This window comes from Clarias gariepinus, chromosome 16 (assembly GCF_024256425.1).
Source record: "Clarias gariepinus isolate MV-2021 ecotype Netherlands chromosome 16, CGAR_prim_01v2, whole genome shotgun sequence".
In the NCBI taxonomy this organism is placed as follows: Eukaryota; Metazoa; Chordata; class Actinopteri; order Siluriformes; family Clariidae; genus Clarias; species Clarias gariepinus.
The window spans coordinates 30,037,998-30,059,764 of record NC_071115.1 but is presented as its reverse complement, the minus strand read 5'-3'; the positions used below and the strand labels follow the sequence as shown (position 1 = coordinate 30,059,764).

At 38.4% G+C, this 21,767-nt stretch overlaps 2 protein-coding genes across 3 annotated transcripts in view; both read right to left on the bottom strand.

Moving 5' to 3' along the window:
- Window positions 1-1,399, bottom strand: part of abat (4-aminobutyrate aminotransferase) — a 30,208-nt gene extending 28,809 nt beyond the window's left edge. Inside the window, exon 1 of one of the 2 annotated variants that reach the window (XM_053514656.1) lies at window positions 1,270-1,399. The gene's annotated coding sequence lies outside the window, so the exon portion shown is untranslated. Of the gene's footprint in view, window positions 1-1,256 lie in introns of both variants that reach the window. The other variant, XM_053514654.1, reaches the window with a different exon arrangement.
- A 2,072-nt stretch (window positions 1,400-3,471) lies between these two features.
- On the bottom strand, window positions 3,472-21,475 carry mettl22 (methyltransferase 22, Kin17 lysine). Its single transcript, XM_053515422.1, has 11 exons — window positions 21,452-21,475; window positions 18,488-18,620; window positions 12,636-12,887; window positions 11,991-12,031; window positions 11,756-11,900; window positions 8,460-8,531; window positions 6,926-6,982; window positions 6,586-6,660; window positions 6,217-6,319; window positions 4,863-5,031; window positions 3,472-3,813 (listed from the first exon to the last, which is right to left on the bottom strand). Exons 1-11 carry the CDS (start codon window positions 21,467-21,469, stop codon window positions 3,697-3,699), a joined length of 1,182 nt encoding a protein of 393 aa, XP_053371397.1. The 5' UTR covers window positions 21,470-21,475; the 3' UTR covers window positions 3,472-3,696.
- Window positions 21,476-21,767: the final 292 nt, after the last annotated feature.

The following is a 21,767-nucleotide window of genomic DNA, read 5'->3' as shown; positions in this document are numbered from 1 at the left end:
TTACTTTCACTTCTGGTGCAGGTTAAACTTCAGTTAATTAAATCAAAGACAGTGGATTTAAGACACGCCCACAGTCTGACACATGCTCAGTACGCTGTCAAAACTTGCGGTTCATAATCCGGCACATAACTGCTCATAACTTCACTTCTCCTAAACATTTTGATTTTATTTATTGTGCAGGTGTTACTTCAGGCAAATACCCAAGTACTGCCAAACTTTTATAAACTTCTGTCAGGTTTTTACGTGATGCTGTGACAAACTCTGGCTGGACATACAGTACTTTTCCTGAGGCTGGTTTTGAGTCCCCTAATGTATGAAATGTAAAGATATCATTAAAGGTGCGAGTTCTGACCAATTTATAGACTTTTATTTATATAAATATCTCCGCCCATTTTCACTAAGCTCCGCCCCCAGTACATACAGTGGCCAAACCAAACAATGTTCATTTTCAATGTCAATCTTTTCTCTGCAACTTTTTTTTTTCTCTGCACACTTTTACTTAGTGGATATGTTTCCCCCCCCCAAAGTTTGTGATAATTTTCATGTTATCTGTAAAAGTAAGGATTACAACATTCTCCTGATGTTACCTTTAAACATGATGATGAGCATCTCCCTCTCTCTCTCTCTCTCTCTCTAGATGCTTCCCTTTCCTCTTTAACTCAGTGATAATAAGCGGTCATAGACATCACATACGACATGAACATCCAGTCCACTCCTGAATGAATGAACGACTTGCCATTTGTCTTCTTTAATGATTAATGATTAGAGTTATGTAAGCTTTCAAACAGACTGAGGACATGAACGGAATCCGGTTTCGACCGGTTACATCCTGTCAGTTCGCAGCTTTTCTTAAATAATCATCTAGAATGCTAGCTGACTAGCTGCAAAAATAAAATATAAAAGGGTGCAAAAAGAGCCGTTCTGGCGGTTTTGACTAAGAGACACCCTTTTTAGAACTGCTCGGAAAAACGAGTTTAATCGGAATTATTCAGTTTTTACACACAAAAACAACAATAAAAATAATAATCAAACAATAATAAAACTAATATCATAAAATCATTGAGGCGTTTAGCTTTAACGAGTAACCAGAGGCAGCGCGTGCGGTGCAACGTGCTGCGCGTGCACCATTTATGTACAGTGCGTCCAGCGCGAGCGCTAAAATCATAATGATGGAGAACAGCTGTAGCAAAAAGGGAAGAGCGGTGAGGGAATGCGAAGACAAACAAACAAACAAACAAACAAAAAAACGATCTCACCTGGGAGTCTCACCTGTCACGTTCAGCTGAAGCTAAAGGGTGAAAAAAAAAGAAAATAAAGAAATTGAGGCTGTGCAGATATAAACAGCGGAGCTCGGATTTCCGCACGTCGCTAGGAGACTGTCTTCTGCACGAGAGGCGGGGTCGTCATGGACCAGTTGATACTCGCCAGCCAATCAGAAAGCGAGCTACCCCGCGGCGTTGGCCAATAGGAAATTCATCCATACTGGTTCCCGCCCACAACAGGATAAATTCGTGGAAAAGAGAGAGCTCGTGCTTCTTTCACTGGATCTGTTTACCGCCCTTATGGATCTTTTTTTGTCTTAAGCTAGTTAGCTAGCATGTTTACTCTCACTTGTCTAGTGAAAAAGAAGCACGAACTATCTTAACCAAGATATGTTTTGTGAAAAACCTGAATAATAAATAAAATAAAGGTTTTTGTAAATACATTTTCTCCCTAGCTCTGGCCTAGATACTTCTGTCTTACATTATACATAAAATTTGTTCTCACAATAGTTTGTGATTGTACCACAACATTGTTGAATTCTCAGCTCCGATTCTTCTGAAAATGTTAAAACTTTTTTTTTCTCCGATCGTTGGTTTTGAACGTTATGTGGCAATAAAAAAATCAGCTGTTGACCTGAATGTACTGAATGATCAGGGTATCTGTGGAGTTTTTCTTCCCTGATGGCATGGCCATGTTCCAGGACTCTAGGAGTGCTTTTGGGAGCATGAGGAATCATTTTCGCACGTGAACTGAACACCACATCACACGTCATAACCAAAGCTAGAGTACTGCTCAAGTCTTGAGCCAGACTCATGTCTTCACTTACTAACACACTAATCGTGGGGGGACTTTAGGGCACGAGGCAGGGTACACTCTGGATGGTCTGCCAATCCATCACAGGGCACGCTCACACACTGGGAACGCCAATTACCGTAATCTGCAAGTCTTTGGACTGTTTGAGGGAACCCACCAAACACGGGGAGAAAATGAAAACTTCTCACACACGTAAACATTCACCCATTAAAATAACTATACATTTGTTTACTTTTTATCCACACTTGTAAGTCGTTTAGATTTCAGTCCTCTTTGTTTTTCTGAATTTAGGTTCTTTGATGTTGAGTGTCTAAAGAATAACATTTCAGAAACAGAATACTTGTCTGTATGTTCAAACTAATTGTGAATGGTTACTGAAATGAGTCGCCTCACATAAGGGACTCATGTATAAGCATGTGAGCTGGTGTCCAGTATTTTTCCAGAAAGAAAAACAAAAAAGAAAAAAGAAAAGAATATGATTTTCTAACAGTGTCATTTTCAGTGGAGTTGGTTCTTTGAACTTTGAGAGTAGACTTACATAACGTTGCTTACACATACAAATATTGCCATCTCAGGACCAGAATCAGTGGTGCACGTTCACCTGAAGGGCAAAGGACATACACACACGTTGGACAGGGAGGATAGATGGTTCGAGAGAAGCATAAAAGGAAGACATCTATGTGCAAAATCCATCTCTCAACAAAGGTGGAGATCACAGACACAACCCGGGTCATATTTCTCATGATGTCCTTTCATCCATTATCAAGAAGATCAAGACCTCATCAAAGGCCCACCAGGAAAGCCACACAGCAGGACTCCCCTATTCTCTCTGGTCATTACACATTAATGACTAATCTCCCTCCTCTATTACTGGTCCACCTTAAGAACTCTAACAGGGGAGGACCCTTGACCCTCAAGAGTACAAACATGTGGAACTTATCAACCTCGCTCAGACTGAATAGTGTTTCCACAGAACAAGAAAGAACATTATTCCGAGTCAAATGATCTGACTCACCGAAGAGTCTTCTCTACTCAAATTTACTGTTGAACTAGCGCGCCCTCTAGTGTGCACAATAGAAAGCAGCACATTTTATAAGACATTGTCCTTAATATTATATCAATGACTGATAGTTTAAACTCCATGCCAGCTTTTTAAAAATCAGACATTTCTTTGTTTTACTTTTAGGCATGTTTAAAGATAGGTAAAGTCCATTAAAACAAATTAATAAATAATACTTTTTTGAATGTCTGTGTTGTATTTTAACTTTTTTTCTTTCTTTTTCATCTTTTTTATAATATAAATGAAATTTTATTGCTAAACACATTTTTGTACATTATCTGCTATATAAATAAATTTATTGCAGCACTCATTCATAAACTCAGCAAACACACACACAAAAAAAAGAACAAAAATTGGAAATCCATGCAACCCCAACAATCTGGATACAAACCAGGTACAAACCTGTAGCTAAAAACAAACTAAAAGTAAATTTTCACTTCATCAGCACCACCAAATACACCTTAAATAATAAAACCTTTCAACTTATTACTTAAAACAGGATTTACATTCACAGTATTTGATATTTGCACACTTCCAACTGCAGAAAGTGAAGCTGAGCATCAAGCCTTAAATCCAGATTCTGGATTAGTCTTTAATGTTGCATTGCTTTCACCGGAACTTGAGGATGTTGAGCTGGATATTGTGTGGTTACGACAGACAGACACTTTCCACAGCTCCTGTGAAGTGATAAAAAAACAAAACAAATTAAACAATATATAATGTCAAAAGTACTGTACACATCAGGTTAGATTGTTAAAGTAATGAGGTGATGTGATGAAAACACTGCACTGTGATTCTGCCAGAAATCTTCTACATCATAGTATACAGTATTATAATAATAATAATAATAATAATGTTTAGTGTTAATAAATGTTTCAAAAAATTATTTTTCTTATATTAATAAAAAAAATATTGAATTTCCTGCATTATAAAATCATGTTGCTGAAAAAATATAGACCTAAAAATTATAGATGAAAAAATATTTTTTACATAAATGGAAAAATATTAGAAGGTTTTTTTACTGGTTCTTTTTCCAAAAGACTTATTGGTTATTAATGTCCTTTTTTTTCTAGACATTTTTGTCACTGTTATTTCACAGTAAGGTCGTCTTCATCTGGTCTTTTATTTACGTTTAGAACAGAGAGAGAGTGAATGAATCGCACTTTTGAAACTAAATCATGAGAATCATTTAAACTGCAGTTTTGTTTATTTGTATTCTGCAAAGCTGTAATCTTTAAGCTCTGCTTTCCCTGTACTTTTCTATTTATATTGCAGAGAAACAGGGCATGGAGTGCGAGAGCAAGAGCGAGAGAGAGAGAGAGGGAGAGAGAAAGAGAGGGAAATTACAATTAATTTAAAAATATATTCCATAGGGTGCCAATAATTTTGAAAATGTTACAAAAGCTGTCATTAGATTTTTTTTGGAACAGGGACGAGTGTTCTAATGTGTGTGTGAAGGAATTAGAATCCATGCACTAACCATAATTTTCATGAATGCCAATTCATGGGTTACACAATTATTGGCTCCCTTTATAAAATGAGCAATAATAGTCTAACAGTGCAAATGTTCAACCTCAGACACACATAAAGTGGCGTGCTTTAACACAAATTCGTGTTTCATGTTCAACATTGGGGTTAAATGTAATGTTCATTTTTGTCTACATGCAAGCACAGACACATTTCTACTCAGTTTAATGAAGCCCAGGGAAAAGTGAACGCAACGCACCAGTTGCTTCACTCGCTCGTACTGGAAGAACTGAGGGAAGGAGCAGGACACCGGCGACACCGTGAACGTCGTTTCCTTCCCTCTCGACTCGCCTAGTTGCTCCAGGCAGCGGCGAAAATGATCGTACGCCTCGCAGGACACGTCCATGTGGCGCAGTGTGAAGTTCAGCCTGAGGGAACATCACAGACACGAACCAGCAGGATGGCACACTGTCATCATTATCTCATTACACAGGTCAGGACAGAGCGCCCCAGTCACACCGATTCCCACCTCCGGGACTTGAGGTCACATGATGCAGATGTCCGTCGTGGAAATCACATACCAGGTTTCAATGCTGTTTCAAATGTATCTTTCTTTTTGAAATTTTCCAACAATGAATAGGAGATATCACAGATATTTAACATTTATGCAAAGACGCAACAGAAAATCAGCACTTTATAACGTTTTCCAACACAAGCAATTTACACTTTGCTGTCTTGTTAACCTTTTAACATCTGTTTAATTAGCATTTTTGTTATTTCCTCTGGGATAACTACAATGTTTATTTAGTTTTTTTTAACAGATCCCAACAGATATGTCTCTTCCAAATGGTTGAGATGTCGCTCGATGGTAAAAGTATTAATTTTTTTCAAAGCACAAATGTTTTTGTCCACCAGATTCACTTTATTTCTTGTGATATGCTAGGAAAGCAACTAAAAAGGCATGATATTTTAATCTTTTTTTAAGCTCAACCGAGTGGTAGAGATGGCTCAAACAGCATTCCTGCAACCTGTTTTTTTAACATGATATCGTAACTCAAAATGTGCTCTACCAAAAAGTTGAGCAGAGTTTTACAGGGTTAAGGTGAAAGCTGCGTTTTGCTTATTCACTTAATAAAGAGAGAGAGAGAGAGAGAGAGAGAGAGAGAGAGAGAGAGAGAGAGAGAATAAAGAGCTTTTGGTGAGGCAACAACATTGCAACATGTGCTATAAAAAAAGTGAACAGAAACTTGTTTCTCAGACATTTCATAAAATGAGATGCAAGTATTAATAGATAAAAAAAGTATAATGTGATATTCTTAAATAAATTGTTGATGGATTTCTGCGACTCACCCTAAGCAATATCACACAAGAGGAAACGCTAATACTAAATATCAGCACAGCTGTGATGCGTTACAGGCCCTAGATACTGAAGACATCACAGCCGTGCTGATAACCAGCACAACAAAGTGACCTCGAGTGTGATATCACTTTTATACAACTGTTTAACAAACACCATTCATTATCAACATTTTATAATTTGTTTATTATTTAACCAGTTATTTTTCTACTATACTTCTGTAACTAACCGCGACTGTTTAATCATTTCTTATTACCTTTTCTCTATGCTGATGTAGGCCGTGCTGGAGTGACGCAGATTACCGGAAATGCGATACAGAGTCCGAAACAGGGCATCAGTAAGCTCATCATCATAGCAGACTTACAAAAAAAAAAAAGGAAAACAAAAGCACACATTAGAACACACTTAGACAAACTATAAATAATAAAGTGAAAGAAGTTCTGGTGTGATGAGACAAAATTCAAATCTGCTAATAATCCATTTATACAGTATATTAAATAGCTTTTTTAAGAATGGTTTGGATCTGTAGTCAGATATGCATCAGACGATCTTATCGGTTAAAATCTAGATCAGTGTTTGCAAAAAATATATCTATTAACAAGTGCACGGGTTTATGATCGCTTACCATCTGCTGCGATGATAACCGTGGTGTTATCGTGCAGGTCTGCTATCTCGTCCTCACTCCAGCCAAATTCTGAATCTGCATCAATAAACCAATGAGCCAATAAATTACGTTAACCTTCATCTCTTTACATTTATAGCAGTGCAGTGATGTAGTTAACACCTTAGATACCCGATTAAGCTTATCAGTCATTACTAAGATTAATTATGATTTAAATATTTATCAAAACACAAACACAAATGCACCTCCTGTTCTTTGTAGAGTAAATGAGAACTGTGAATTATCATTCTGGATAATAAAAACGACTGATTAAAAAAAAAAAAAAAATGTCAGAGGGTGTAACCTGCGAGGAAATCGTCTGTGGTCCAGTCCAGCTGTCTCACTTTCACACCGCACTCGTCTGAGAAAAACAAACAGAGACGAAAATAAACCAAGGACTGTAAAGATGCGGCCTGATGTTTACTGTCATGCATTTTTTTGGCTGCATTATGTGCCTTTGTTTATTTATTTATTTATTAATTTATTGGTATGTTCATTAATATTAAAAACTGTGCGAATAATCTCATTAGTCCCATGAGGGATGTTCGTCCTGCTGAGTGCTTGACATTAAATCTATTAGCAGGAAATCCAGTCCAGATTCGATTACCCAACTGCAGTTGTGTCTGAATCTTGAGGCTCGCTCTGATTGGACAGAGGTGGACAGGGACAGAGACAGAGACAGCACTTTAACAACGCCTCGGTAAACCTCAGCCACAATGAAGCTTTAAACAAAGTCTGATGAAAAAAGAAGTTGGATTATCACCCAGGTATATTTTGTTTCATTTAATTTGATGATGGTGTGTCTTGTACTTATCTGATACGCTGCTTACTCACTTACCTGCCCACCTCTTTACTACCTTCTCAATCACTTTTTCGGCCCAAACCATCCTTCCTGCTCACTTACAGTATCTACCCGACCACTGTTAACACTGCTATTAATGTGAGCAGTCGTACCTACCTACCTACCTATTAACCCACTTATCAGTCTGCCCACCTACCTACATGTAATTATCAACACAACTACCCACATTCCTACCTACTTATGTATACAACTACCCATCTGCCGAACTATTTACCTACTTATCGATCTACCCATCTACCCCACCTATCTACCCATTTAGGCATCTACCTACCTACCTCCCTATTTTTCGTCACAGCTACCCATATACGGTACCTACCTACCTACCTCCCTATTTTTCGCCACAGCTACCATATACGGTACTTACATACCTACCTACCTATCTACATAATTACCCATCTACCTATTTACCAAATTACCCATCCCCTCACATCTTTTGTCAATCTTTCCATCTAACCCATCTATCCTCCCACATACCCAGCAATCTATCTACCTACATACACAGTTGCCCAGACCACCTACCTTTTTACCCATTTATCATTCTACCCATCCACCCACCTATCTACCTTCCTGGGCATCAACCTACCTGCCTACCAACACAACAACCCGTCTACCTACCTACTTACCTACTTATACATCTCCTCGCTTGTCATCATCTATCCATCAACCCAATTTATCCTTAGACTAACTACCTATCTACCAACTTACCATCCTCACTTACCACTCTTTCTCTCCATCCACCTACCTATTTTCCCAATTCTAGATCTATCCATCTACCCCACCTATCTACCCACTTGGGCATCTACCTACCAACTTACCCATCTCTTCACTTATTAATTTATCCATTTACCCCACCTGTCCTTTCACTAGCTACCTACATACACAGCTGCTCATCGACCCACTTATCTATTTATCCACTCACCCATATACTGTACCTGCCCACTTATCTACTCATCTTACGTGTGTTAATATGCTTTACCTGATGGTGCGATATAATGCTGATTCAAATGCACATTTCTTTCACACATGCTGAGGAGGTCTTCACCAACATCTGCAAAAAAATCCACACACACACACACACACTGTAAAGAGCTCAATAAACAAGAAACCATTACCACTTTACCGCTTATTCCATTATTATGAAGCTATTCATCAAACGGCCCACAGTTTTCTCTCTGAGAGCTAGATAATACCTTTCTTATCACGAGCCAGCTTACGCAACCCTGAGGGTAATTTTCACAATTATGGCACAGGAAAGAAAGCAAAAATCACAATTCCCCTCTACTTCAGTAAAAGGCAGACTTCTGGATTCGCTGGATTTCAAAATCAAGAGGTATTATAAGGTTGTAAAATATAAAAACGACTGATCATTAATTTTAATGCAATTGAACTGATTAACGAGACGACGTCCAAATCCTCACGCGTGCACATCTAAAGATCTGGGTTGAAATGAAAGCGAATAAAAAAAAATATATATTACTACTATCATTACCGTCATGGGAATCACATCTTATATATAATTTCTGCCCTCAAATCTGAGTCTAATGACCTTAAAACTACAAGCCGAGGGAGAGAAAAAAAATCACATTCAAGATGGAGTCCAAATCATTTGACGGAAGGGGTAGGCTGTGAAGGACAGGGACCCAACTATTATTTTGAAAGATAGAAGCTCTTTAAAAAAAAAAGCTGAAGAAGAACGTGACTGCAAGCCTGATGTGATTCGGGGAGTCCTCATGTCCTCTGTCTGAAAGCTCATTTTCAACCTGGAATAAGAACCGAAGGTGCTACATACTCTCCGTACATGCAATCATCTAGCACTTGGAAAGTCATTTATACTCAGCAGATGCTATGAAAACCTAAATCTGAAACATTACGCACTGAACGAACCTCCTGAGCGCCAACAACACATCTTTAAAAACAACAAACCTTTTAAAAAACAAAGCACAGGACGTGAAAAGTTCCAGAAATAAAATGCATCCACAGAACGAAACGACTCCAATGTGGTTCACTTGATCTGTAATCATCTTTCGAATGATTACTGCTGAGCTAACCCTCGAAGTGCCGTCAGTAAACGCCATCATGTTATAACGGAGCGTAGCGTAGCGGTTTCTATCAATAAAGTTACAACAGGCGAGAAAAACAGATTAAAAGTTCAGTTTCAGATTGTCTTTACTTTGAAAGTTGATACAAACAATCGGCAAATGTTTATGAATGAAATCAAATCCTGACTAGGGAGTGTGTGGTTCAGTATTAACATTTTTACGTTGCAGGTTTCAATAAGTGAAGGAGAAATCACTGTGTGTGTCATGCTGTTATACAAAACGAATCAATGACAGAGTGGTGTGATGACAAATTGTTACTGTTTTTTTCTTCTTCTTTTTTTCTTTCCTAAGACAGAAGTACAGTCGACCCCTACAGGTAGGTCACAGTTTTACTTTGTTCCTGAAAACGCCCGCAATTTCACGGAAAATGCAAATATCCTCTGCATTTTTTATGGCTCCGCATTTGTTATGTCGTTTAACGCTAAACTATTAAGAACAATATAATTTACTAATTTTGTAACATAAATATTAACATATATTTCAGCAAAATTTTCATATAAAATATAATTCTGTATAATGTTTTTAGTACTGTAAAGAGCCCTAAGGGGAAAAACACGTACAGTGAAACCTCGGATTGTGAGCAAAGATTTTTAATACATTTTGCCTTGGATAACAAACAAGTCTTGGTTTACGAGTACCGAGTATCATGTATCACACATGCACCTGTTGTTTTGATGCCGAGCGTCACGTGATCACAACTGAGCCAACAGTTTTTCTCTCTCTTGCGCTGCGGAATCGTGGGTAATCGTCTATCCTGATGGGTCTTAGTGCGTGTCTCTCACTGGTATAATCAACATCTGTAATTATAAGATCTATTTTCTCTCTTTGCTTTTTGTGTCTGTGTGCCTGTCATTGTACACCGTGCCACACACACATACACAAACACACACACACAGACACACAGACCATTCCTACTTTCGCCTTCACAGACACACACTCTTTCTCTCTGCTCTACACAGAAACACTGCTCTGTTGCGATTCTTTTCAAATGTAAAGTGCAGGTTCATTTGTTTTATTTTTACTTTACAGCAGTGATTCCGTTAGTGTGTCGCTCAACTGAGTGCCAGAGAAATTTTTTGTTTATTTTTCTGATAAAACCGTGTTTCCGTTGTGTCCGCGCATGTGTGTAAAAAGAGTGGAGGAAGGGTAACTGTGTAAGACGAGAAGGGGGGGTGGGGGTTCCTTACCTTAGCTACCCAACCCACCCACACACACACACACACAGCGCCTGCATGCAAAAATGGAAACACTTATCTGTCGCTATTTATTTTAACTTTTTTTAAAGGTAAAGTGCAGGTTAATTTGTTTTATTTTTACTTTTTTTATGTTTTGTATTAATTATTTTTATGTATAAATTTTTTGGGGCTGTGAAACGCATAATTTCAGTTTCCATTATTGCTGATGAGAAAATTCAGTTTGGTTTACGAGTGTTTTGAAATACAAGCCCACTTCCAGAACTAATTATGCTTGTAATCCAAGATTTCACTGTAGAGGAAAAAATAGCTTGTGATGATGAATTATAACTGTACTTATCCTACAGTACTGATACCAAAGAAACCGTGCTTGCATGAGTTATAGTACAAATAGAGGAAACATTGATTAAGTAATCGATTAACTAGTAGTGGACAGTTTACTCTCGCGGTCCTGTACCTGTTTATTATCCTACCGTGAGAGCGGTGTACTGAGAGGATGCCAGCTACCGTAAAAAAGAATAAAAAACGCATACTGACAGTCACACATGCTCTGAAGACAAACACAGTTTCACGCAGTCAACATGGTCTTCTTTAAAAAACCCTGGAAGAGTCACCCTCAATACTCAGGCGGCACGGATCCGGGGAGAGGGTTAGTGGGTTGGAGCTCTAAAATGTTAAATTAAAAATCAATAAAAATAGTGTGTTCAAGGTCATATGTATTTATTGTTCTGTTGACTGGTAACACACTCAGAGGACAGCGATCTTCGGAAGATTATCCTATAAAATTTACAAGCGTGTCCACCACCTTCATTGTTTGTTCTCCTCACCTTTTGGCTACATCATGCCTGTCGCAACATCACAGCTGATCTGATATTCAAGCACAACAGAACTCCTTCTCTTGTGATATTTTACCTATTTAAAATATAATATAATTTATAAAGCTTAAGACCACAATGAACACTCGAGCACTTTAACCGTACCCGTGCAGTAGACCGTTTTTGCCGCGCTTGCCGCAATGATGCTGGCTAATCCGGTTCCTGCTCCCAGCTCGAGCACCGTCGCTCCTCGGAACGCAGCCGGGTTGGACAGGATGAAATCGGAGAGCAGGAACGCTCCCCGCCAGATCTGCCGAGTCAGAAACAAGACTGCTACAGAAAACTGTGCTAAATCTTTTATTATTAATGCTGTATGTAGACGATGTGAAGAGGCGCTCACCTGCTTTCCGACGTCCTCTAGTGGCGTCGCCATTGTGTGCTCTGAGGGGAAAAAAACAACTGCATTGATGTCAAACTGAAATAAAAACCTGTGGTATCATATGATATGCCCATACTGCAGGATATTAATGGTCTAAGAGTTTATAATTAGGTAGATGTTACTACTAGATCAACTTCTTTGTCCCAGGCAATATATTTAGTTTTTGATTAGTCATATCAGAAACTAAAAGAATTAATTGTCTAAAACAACACTGGTTGTTGTTGTAACGGCTTACTCCACTTTGATGCTACTTATAAAAGAATAAAATAATATCAGATGATTATGTAACATCGATGGAAGGAGTCTCCAGTGCCAGAGATTTGTAAAACTCAGAGGTTAAGTCGTGACTTTTTGTGTCATTTCCTTTTATTATCTTATATGTGAGAGAGAGAAACAGACAGGCAGGTGTTAAAAAACCGACAAATCTCAAGAGGATTAAATGCAATGATAAAAAGATTAAAAATATAATCGTTGTCAAACTGCTCGTGCCACATCTTTTTGGGGATGTTTCTGTCAAACTTGCTGCATCGTGCTAAAGTTTTCCTCACCGTCATATTAGGTTTAAAAGTTTACGCATCGACGTTCTAAATAAAAGCAAACCCTAACCGATTTTTATGACGTCCGTCATGCCATCTCCCTTTTCTTCCTCCTCCTCTGCGTCTTCATCACTGAGCTTTCCTTCAGCTTGGCTCAGAATGACGGGGTGAGCGGTTTCTCGGTCCTGCACGGTCTCTGGTGGCTTCCTCGCAACATCCAGATCTCCGTCTTCGTCCAGACAAGAGTCTGACTCCTCATCCGATGGAGAAAACGCCTCCTTATTTTCCTCCTCCCTCAGAATCCTGAACCTTGACAAAAACACTGGAGAAAAAAAGAGAAAAAGTAAAGAGAGACAAATAAAAGGAGAGAGAGAGAGAGAGAGAGAACGGGAATGAAATGTCACAAATCAGTTTAAGGACAAAAGCAGATGTTCTCTGTTTTTTTATTGATTTTAAAGCTCTGAATGACTTCCTTTGGCAGGCAGAGCGTGCGGCGAGGCAGGACAAGAGTCTGGAGAGTCATAAGTTGATTATGACGATGTAATAAGTCCTGCGACAGATGGTAGTTAGGTTGTAAAATCAGGACTGTGGGGTTTGTAATGTTTTTAAGGAACAGGCCCGGATCTGTCTGGCATCAGCAGAACCAAATTGTCCTCATGTTCCTCTTTATTCGGTGTCTAAATTTACAAATTTTTATAGTTACACAGACTACATTATGGAGTTAATTTTAACAAGTTAATTTAAAAGTTAACAAGTATTAAACGGCCCCCACTTAAGAGTCCCCTCAGTTCTTCGTATAAAATAAAATTTAATTAAATGCCGTGGATTAAATTAAAGAAATATGGGAACAAATTTATACTGTGTCAGGCTGCAAAGTGGCTAAAGATACACTTTAAAAACTGGATGTTTATGTACCAGCCTTAGCAGCGACCTCATTTCCCCTCTCGTCTGTTCCAGCCCCTTAGCATTTAGCCTCAGCAGTATAATAATCACTCCTGATCATCTGTCATCATCTGCACCATGACTTAAGTTAGATGTTATTTACGCTTCAGTGATTTATAGGTCACTCTAAAACTGCTTAGGTTTAGTTGCTGCTTTAGTTAGTCACGAGAAAACCAGCCTTTGTCAAAAAAAATTCTGTCCAATTCGTCCATTTCTCTCCACACAGGCCTCTCAGGTGCTCGTTCAGTCTGCCTCTGTGCACCACTCTGATCCAAAATGCGGCTGCACGACTTGTTTTCCACCCTCCTAAGATCTCCTGCACTCTGCTTTTTCTGTAGCTGCCCACATCACGCTCAAAGGTACAGAGGCAAAAACGGTCGAGCAACCACTTACCTCAAAGCAAGCCCTTATCACACCCTGCACCGCGTCACGCTCGCTCAATCCCCCAGCACTGCTCGGCAGGAAATATCATCTCTCAGGGATCGAGGAAGACGTGCACCTAGACTGTTTTCTGTTCTGACTCCTTGGAGGTGGAATTAACCTCCTCTAGATGTCCGTACATCTTTACGTGACGACTAAGGACTTAACTGTTTCTTGGGTATTTGAGTCAAACCAGAAACCTAGTAAACCAGTGTAAGGATAGAAAGTAATTTATTGACGGGAACCTAATTTGAGGAAATATACATGAATATTGCTACACCTGTAGCAAGCTATTTAGGTTTATCATCTTCTATAACTTTTCAAATAGTTTAGCAGCTAGTTTAAGCTCATTTAAAGCTGCTAGTTTACTAGTAAATTTAGTAGCTTCTTTCTAAATATAATGTAACCACATGGTAACTAGCACATATTGCTAGATTAGTTAGCTAAAGCATAAGACATGACTGAATTAAAGTTTATACACGCATATTTTTTGACAGTTAAAAATGCTAAAAAGAGAAAAAAAGAAAAAACTTTATAATCAGATATTTCTTAAAAATGACAAGAAAGAAAGCTTTTAAGCTGGACTCTACTTTTGTTTAATATAAACCTTTTAATTAAAGCTGTAAAACATTACAGATATAAATGTTTAGTCATCCTGTAATATTCTGTCTCTCCTGATTATGCCTTGTGCATTATTAAAATATACTGCTTTAAAAAAAAAAAAGGCTTCTGACTTAAATGCACCTCGTACGTCTATGCATGGTTCAAGGGACTAATGATAATTTTTCTAATAATTTCTCTTTGTGAGCGGTATATAAATGATTTAATCCTAACGTGAAATCGCTAACAAAAACAGTTAGCTCCAAAATAAACTCTAAACAAAACCATAAAAAAAAACCTGAAAGCCACTTTCAGAATCCTCCAACACCCCGATCAGTAAAAACACCATATTTTTTCTACTTTTCTAAGAGAAAGTAGAATGGTGTTTATGGGATCGTAATGACATCGTAAGTCTTCGAATGAAATGCAAAGCACCATCCATTTTCACGCAAACAAGTTTAGTAATGCGTGCATCCTTCATGGGATGTGACCTTCAGCTCTGACTCACAGCCACGGCTGTCGGCTCGTTTGTTTAAATTCAGAGCAAAACAGCTCCATTATTATGAACATCAACAGCACAGAGGAGCGGAGACTCGGCTTTAACTACGCACGCACTCATTTAACATGATTAGCAAAGCGACTAGAAACAAAACGTTACATCTTTAAATCCAATTGAAACATTACTTAGTCAAATTTAATTATACACCTGCCACACACACACACACACACACAGACACACACACAAACAGCCTATAAATCCGGATTGATCTAGCGAAACACTGAGCTTTCTTTACTGAGGAATCAGCATGGTTATCAGATGAACAGCGTCTCTTTCTTGCTCTGTGACTGGAGAGCTTCACGTGTCTTAGAGGAAACGATCCCCATGCGTGTCTGTCGTGACATAACGTTTCATGTGTTTGAGCTCGATTAAATAAAGTAATTAAACCTGATGATGCGTTTTTAATCTATTAATAATTTTTTAAAATTAAAATATTAAAACTGTTTTTGATTTAGAATCGATTCTCACTCTAAAATTATTTACACAAATGTAAAAGCGTTACATGCTCTAAAATTGTAAAGTACAGTTAGTCCCTGTCTTACAGTACGAACATTCAAGTTACGAATTTCCGCAGATATGAACGGACTGCGGTTCTACAAACATTCAAATAAATCAAAGAAGTAGCTCACGTGTTTTGTACAAACAAATAGACACTGCAGTGCACCGGATATTTACAATTATATACAATATTTTCAGTGTGTGAGTGAACGTAAAAAAATGTCTAAAGTCTGGTATATTTTTTGTGTGTGTGTGTGTGTGTGTGTGTGTGTGTGTGTGTGTGTGGTTTCAATGAATAAGTCTGGGAGAACAATGATAAAAAAAATCTGTCCTGTAAAGCTGTTCTGATGGTGAATAATCCTAATTTCCGGAAATCCTTAACAAAACTGAGTTTACAGTCCAATACAGTGGAAAATAGCTGACGGAATGGCGTCCGGGATTCCCCTCGTAATTTAAAGTTGAAGGGACAACACTGTTACATTTAACAGCGAGTAACACTTTCTTGGGCGCGGTTATGGTTTTTGGCCACATGATGGCAGTGTGGGATAAGGGGACAGAAATTTATTCAAGTATTTCGGTATTCTTTACATTGTATATTCGTGTCAAATCTGACTTACGAACATGCTCGTGGAAAAGAACTCATTCATAAGTAGGGGACTACCTGTACAATACTCTTGTTTTGTGAGATTATCACTTTATCTTTATAAAATTCTTTTTTTAAGGTTATGATGGGTGTAATACCGGAAGAGGAAAAGAAGAAGAACTATTATATTTGATAATCGACTAGAGTGTTGAGCTCCGAGTCACCTCGGCCGAGATCGATCATCATTCGCGGACGTACGGCCTCCTTTTAAACGTTTACACCGTTTAGATGTTTTACCTTTTGTTTAAGAGACTCATCATCGTATTGTGCTTGAAGTCTTCTTTAAATGTCAATCGCCTGTTTTACGCCCTCATTCACCAGAAGGTCCCGGTTTGATTTGTATAAAACGAGACTCAACAAACAGACTCATTTTAAGTAAGTAAGTTTCCATGCAAGGCCGTGCCACTGACATTTATTATACACAAAGTGAGCTTCAGAATAACAAAGTGTTCAGGATAAAAGGGTGCACCGTGAAAACGTCAAACAGTCTGAGCGTATTTTATGTGCTGCTCCTTCCACACACGTCTCAGATGTTCCTTCTGTGTTTGTGCAGCTCTCCGGTGTTCTGTGTCAGTAAACCCAAGTGTGATGCACTGCTTTGCACAAGCTCTTGTACAAATAGAGCATGCTGGGTTTAAATGCTCTGTCTGGATCGGTCCATCAGAAGAACGGAAAAAAATAAAAGGGAGTAAAAGGGTTGCTTTACACACATGTATAGACCCCCCCGCGCCTTTGTGTACATTAATAGGAAGGGGGGGAAGCTGTCAGGATATTACTGGGGCTGAGAGTTATCCATCACGCAAATCATATCCGCTCGCTCAGGGGCCGCACTCAATTCTCATTAAAGGACAAGCGGCTTTAAACATCTTAAACGCAACAACAACAACAACAAAAAAACCCATCTCACAATGACCTGAAGCCTTTTTTTTCCTATAGATTATTAAAGATGGTGTGTAATACTGAGGGAATACAAATACACACACGCCACATCGTTTTCAATAATGTAAGTGCATCAGTGCAGCAGGGGATTTTAACCCCTTTTTTTAACAGCACAATCACAAGTCCCGGTTTTGACTTGAACGGCCATCATTTTATCCTTTAATAAATAAAATATTCTCATCAGTGTTAAACAACTCTGGTGCAAGATGAATTACAGCACTTCAACACGGCAAAACAGGAATCCTGCATTAGATTATCTTCCAAGAACAGCTCACACTGTTGTCTTTTGTTTTTTTTTCTCTTTATACACACCGACCTCCTCCGCACTTCAACGGCTTCCCCTCCTGGTGCAACAATAGGAACAAAAAGAACTCTCTGCAGGACATCCAGAAACCACGAGTGTTCTGTTTGTGTCCTACTTGCGACATGAACACTCAAGCTCGAGCACGAGTGCTGAGATTCAGCAATCGATAACGGTGAGAAAGAAAGAAACCATGCGCTACAACCTCCACGGAAATATCATTTCTTTTCAAATAAAAAAAAAAAAAGTAAAAATACATGTGTTTTTTTTCCCTTAAGGTATATTTGGTCTGTAATTGACCTTGCAGGGAACCGTTCCCATAGTTTGGTCTGTGTTCAAAATTGAATGTCAAGTGTAATGATTTTCCAGGAGTAGAAAGAATAAAAAATAGGAAGAACGGGATGTGCAGGTTGCTAAAAATACAAACACAAACACAATCCTGCTTTCTGCCTGATGCAAATAATAAACAGATATTTCAAAGAGATCTGAACTGAGCAAAAAAAAACAAGATAGAAGATCCTCCAACATCACCTGGTCTTCGTTTGTCCAGTTTGTGTGAATCTGTGTCCAGAGTAGCGTCACATTCCGGTTCTTGGCTGTTCTGAGACGCTTTTCTGTTTAGTGTGAGTGTATACAGTGATCATTTGCCTTACTGTAGCCTTCCTGTCACTCAGTGTGTTAAAATACGCAGAAGATCCAGTTTCTGAAAAGCTCAACCTGGCACCGACATCGTGTTCCTCCCGTTCTGATGTCTGACGTGAACATGAAGCTCTTCACCTGTAAGCTGTTACTACAGAAACCCACTGTATCAGAACAACGCTTCATTTCGAACCTGTGATTTGCACCCGCAACGCTGTCAGAGAAAAATAGTCTAAGCCTTTTGACCAATATCAGAACACCTTGATAAGGCTGTCTGAAATGATTTTGCATAAAACAGTAAAACATGCCGTGTTCTGTGCTATGCTGTGGAACATCTACTACTTGTAGACCCGAGGACCCGCCCACCCGTGACCCACTCACCTGGTTGTCCGACGCCGTTGAGCCGAGACATGAGATGACGAGCGTTCGGGAGGAGTAAGTGCACTTCAGAGAGCACGGTGTCACAGCGGAAGGTGATCAGGTCCATGGCCTGAGCTTTATGCCCCTCTGGATGCTGATAATGACAACAACACAACACAAAACTGAGGCAAGTATTGAGAATTTATATGCATTTTTAATCTAGAGAATAAAGAAAGAAAAAAATAACTGAAATGTGTGTATTTCCAGTACAAAACAATAAGGTGTTACATTACTGTGAAAAAGCTCATCACACACACACACATTTTCCTTTAAATTCCACAAGAGCATGCGGGCCTGAAAACCTAATGTTAAAACAGCCACATGCAAGCTAAAGGCTGCTATTAAAGCAACCGTGTCTTCAATAACGCCTCAGCAGTGCCACAGGCTGATAAAGGAGCTCCAGCCGAATGTTAGACTCATGAATTAACGTACTTTTATTTTAGAACTTTGGACATTTCTGTATTGTAAATTGCTTTTTGATTGATTTTAAAATACTCTAATAATTTAAGATACCAGATTTTTGATTTCAGTGGATACAGTGGTAAAGTGCTCGCCCTATCATCCGGAGATCGCTGGCTCGATCCCCGGGTGATGCTGTTACCTCTCGCAGCCGGAGGCCTAGAGAGAGCTGATTGGCCGAGCTCTCTCAGGGGGGAGGGATGAGAGGTACTTTGTGCTCCCACATTAATCACGGCTCTACAGCCAATCAGGGTCGTCTGTGAGCTCCACGCAAGCAAAAGGAGCGGATAGCGCTGTCCGAGTGTGTTACGCCGCCCCCAACAGTGCGTGAGCGAGCAGTTCGAAAAGATGGTCGGTGACGTCACGTGGATCGGAGGAAACACGTGGGTCGGTCTGCGGCCCTCCCAACTGATTGGCGGTAGAAGCTTAATGTGGGAGCCTCCAGTGATTGGGAGGAATTGGACATGACTAAATTAGGGGAGAAAATCTGAAAAACTCGGAAAAAGGGGGAAAAATTAATAAAATGAAAAGGCTTGAAATATTTCACTTCATATAGAAGTTTCACTTTTTAAAATAAAATTAACTTTTTCTATTATATTAATTTTTGTCTTTTTTTAAAGGCATTTTACCTTAAATTATATGACCTTTTATAGAGACGCCTCCACAAATATTAACCCAGCAAAATAAGCCAAATCCATGCATGAACAGAGTTTTAGGAATGATTTTCCACCACACAAATCCATGTAATCCCTAAAGTACACACTTACTCTTCTAGCAGCAATAATAGGCTTACTGAGTTCAAAAACATTTAGAAAAAAAAAATTTAATTGAAAAATGACTAAAATTTGTTGAGAAATATGAACATTATAGTACTTGTTATTCTAAAAAAATTTTTTTTTGACAAATGCACACGCAATGTTTTTTTCACGTGTGTGAATTTTGACAGTAATGTAACTCCATGAAATGACTACTGAAAATAAAATTTAAAAAGGAATACTACTAAAAGAACTACTAAAAAGAAACAAATAAAGAACTCAGATGCACATGCTTTCAGTATAGAGAACTGCCAAGAGCAAAAGAAAAAAGATAAAACGAACATGAGGACATGTATTTCTAATATGAAGAAACTAATAAACAAGCTACTGAGGGGTGTGCAAGTGTAAAAACAAATACAATACAATAAATTCACACAATAAAAAAAATACATAAAGACATCTTATATACCAAACTACTAAAAAACTACAAAGGTGCATGCACTTCCAATGTAGAGAACTACTTAAGTAAACAATAAAAATAGGAACAGATACATGCACTTACAAAACTAAAAAAACACTACTGAGGAGTAGGTGTGTGTGTGTGTGTGTGTGTGCCTTTCCAAGAGAGGAAACTAATGAAACAAAGAGAAGAAAAAAAGTACTATATACAGAGATGCATGTGTTTCTTAAATAAATAAACATAAACCTACTAAAATGTGTGTTTACAAGGGTGAGTCAAAAATGATTCGCACTCTGGCTGTACAATATATTTTGCTCGCACTGCAGTTACAAATAAACTGACCGTAGCTTTGAACGGAAAGCACTGATAAGACAGATAAGTGCGGCAGACAGGAGATTTGATAAAACCGGAGTGGTGATCATTTTTGACTCACCCTTGTACAATATAAAGCGCTGTCTTTTTTGACAGGGATACTAAAAATGAGAAATACAGACTTTCATGTCCAATAGACAGAACGACTTAAAATGAAAAAATAAAAAAACTGTAATGACAAATGCATGTTTTCTGAAAAAGACACCTATTGAACAGTAAATAAAAACTACTGAGATTCACGTGTTATTAAAAATGTAAAAAAAAAAATAGAGATGTGTGCATTTCCAACACAGAGGACATCTGAGACAGAGATATACATTTTTGATATAGAAAACTACATACAGTGGTACCTCGGCATACAAACGCCCCACTTAAGAACTAAAACTTTGTAAGAAATTTGCCTTGGCACATACAAGTCAGTGGAAAGCCAAGCAAAGCAAGTTTACAGTTGTTGTTTTTTTTTTGCATTTTGTGCAAGCTTTAGTAAACACACAGCATCACGGGTCGCAAGAATGTTATCAAGGACGGTAGCAAGAAGAAATGGGAGGTGCTTTCAGTTTGGTATTTTAAAGCAGCTGTTGCCAAGAGGAATCATAAATCAAGGTTAAGTGAGGTTTAATGTCTATTGATTTTATATACTTTTATAAATGTTTACATTTTTTGCTACAAACAAAAATATAATTATAATGTTGGAAATTGGAAATATTTTAGGTGTCTGAAACACATTATCTGCATTCACATTGTTTCCATTATATCACCTCTATTTCGTACACCGAGGCACCGCTGTAGATGCATTTCTGATGATAAGAACTACAAAGGAAAGATAAGAAACAAAAGAGAGATTTGTATAAACGTTTCCTTCCATTCTCTTTGAACTACCTGTGTTAGTTTGTCCATTACTTTGATCACGTGACCAACCACCTTACTCAAGGTATTGAACTGTTATTGAAGAGATTTATACATTTCTCATCATAAATCAGTATATTCTTTATTAACACTAACTAGTCTCCACTCGAGCCACTCTCTCGTGTTAATGAAGCAGCACTCGCACTAGTCAGGACGCAGTTATATGCACTTATTCCCCAGATAGTGCACTAGACAGGATGTACAGGCCATGACGTCATGCTGTGCGCAGCGCACTCACACAAAACACCCCTGTTATAGAAATAAAAAAATAAAGAAGTTAAAAACTAAA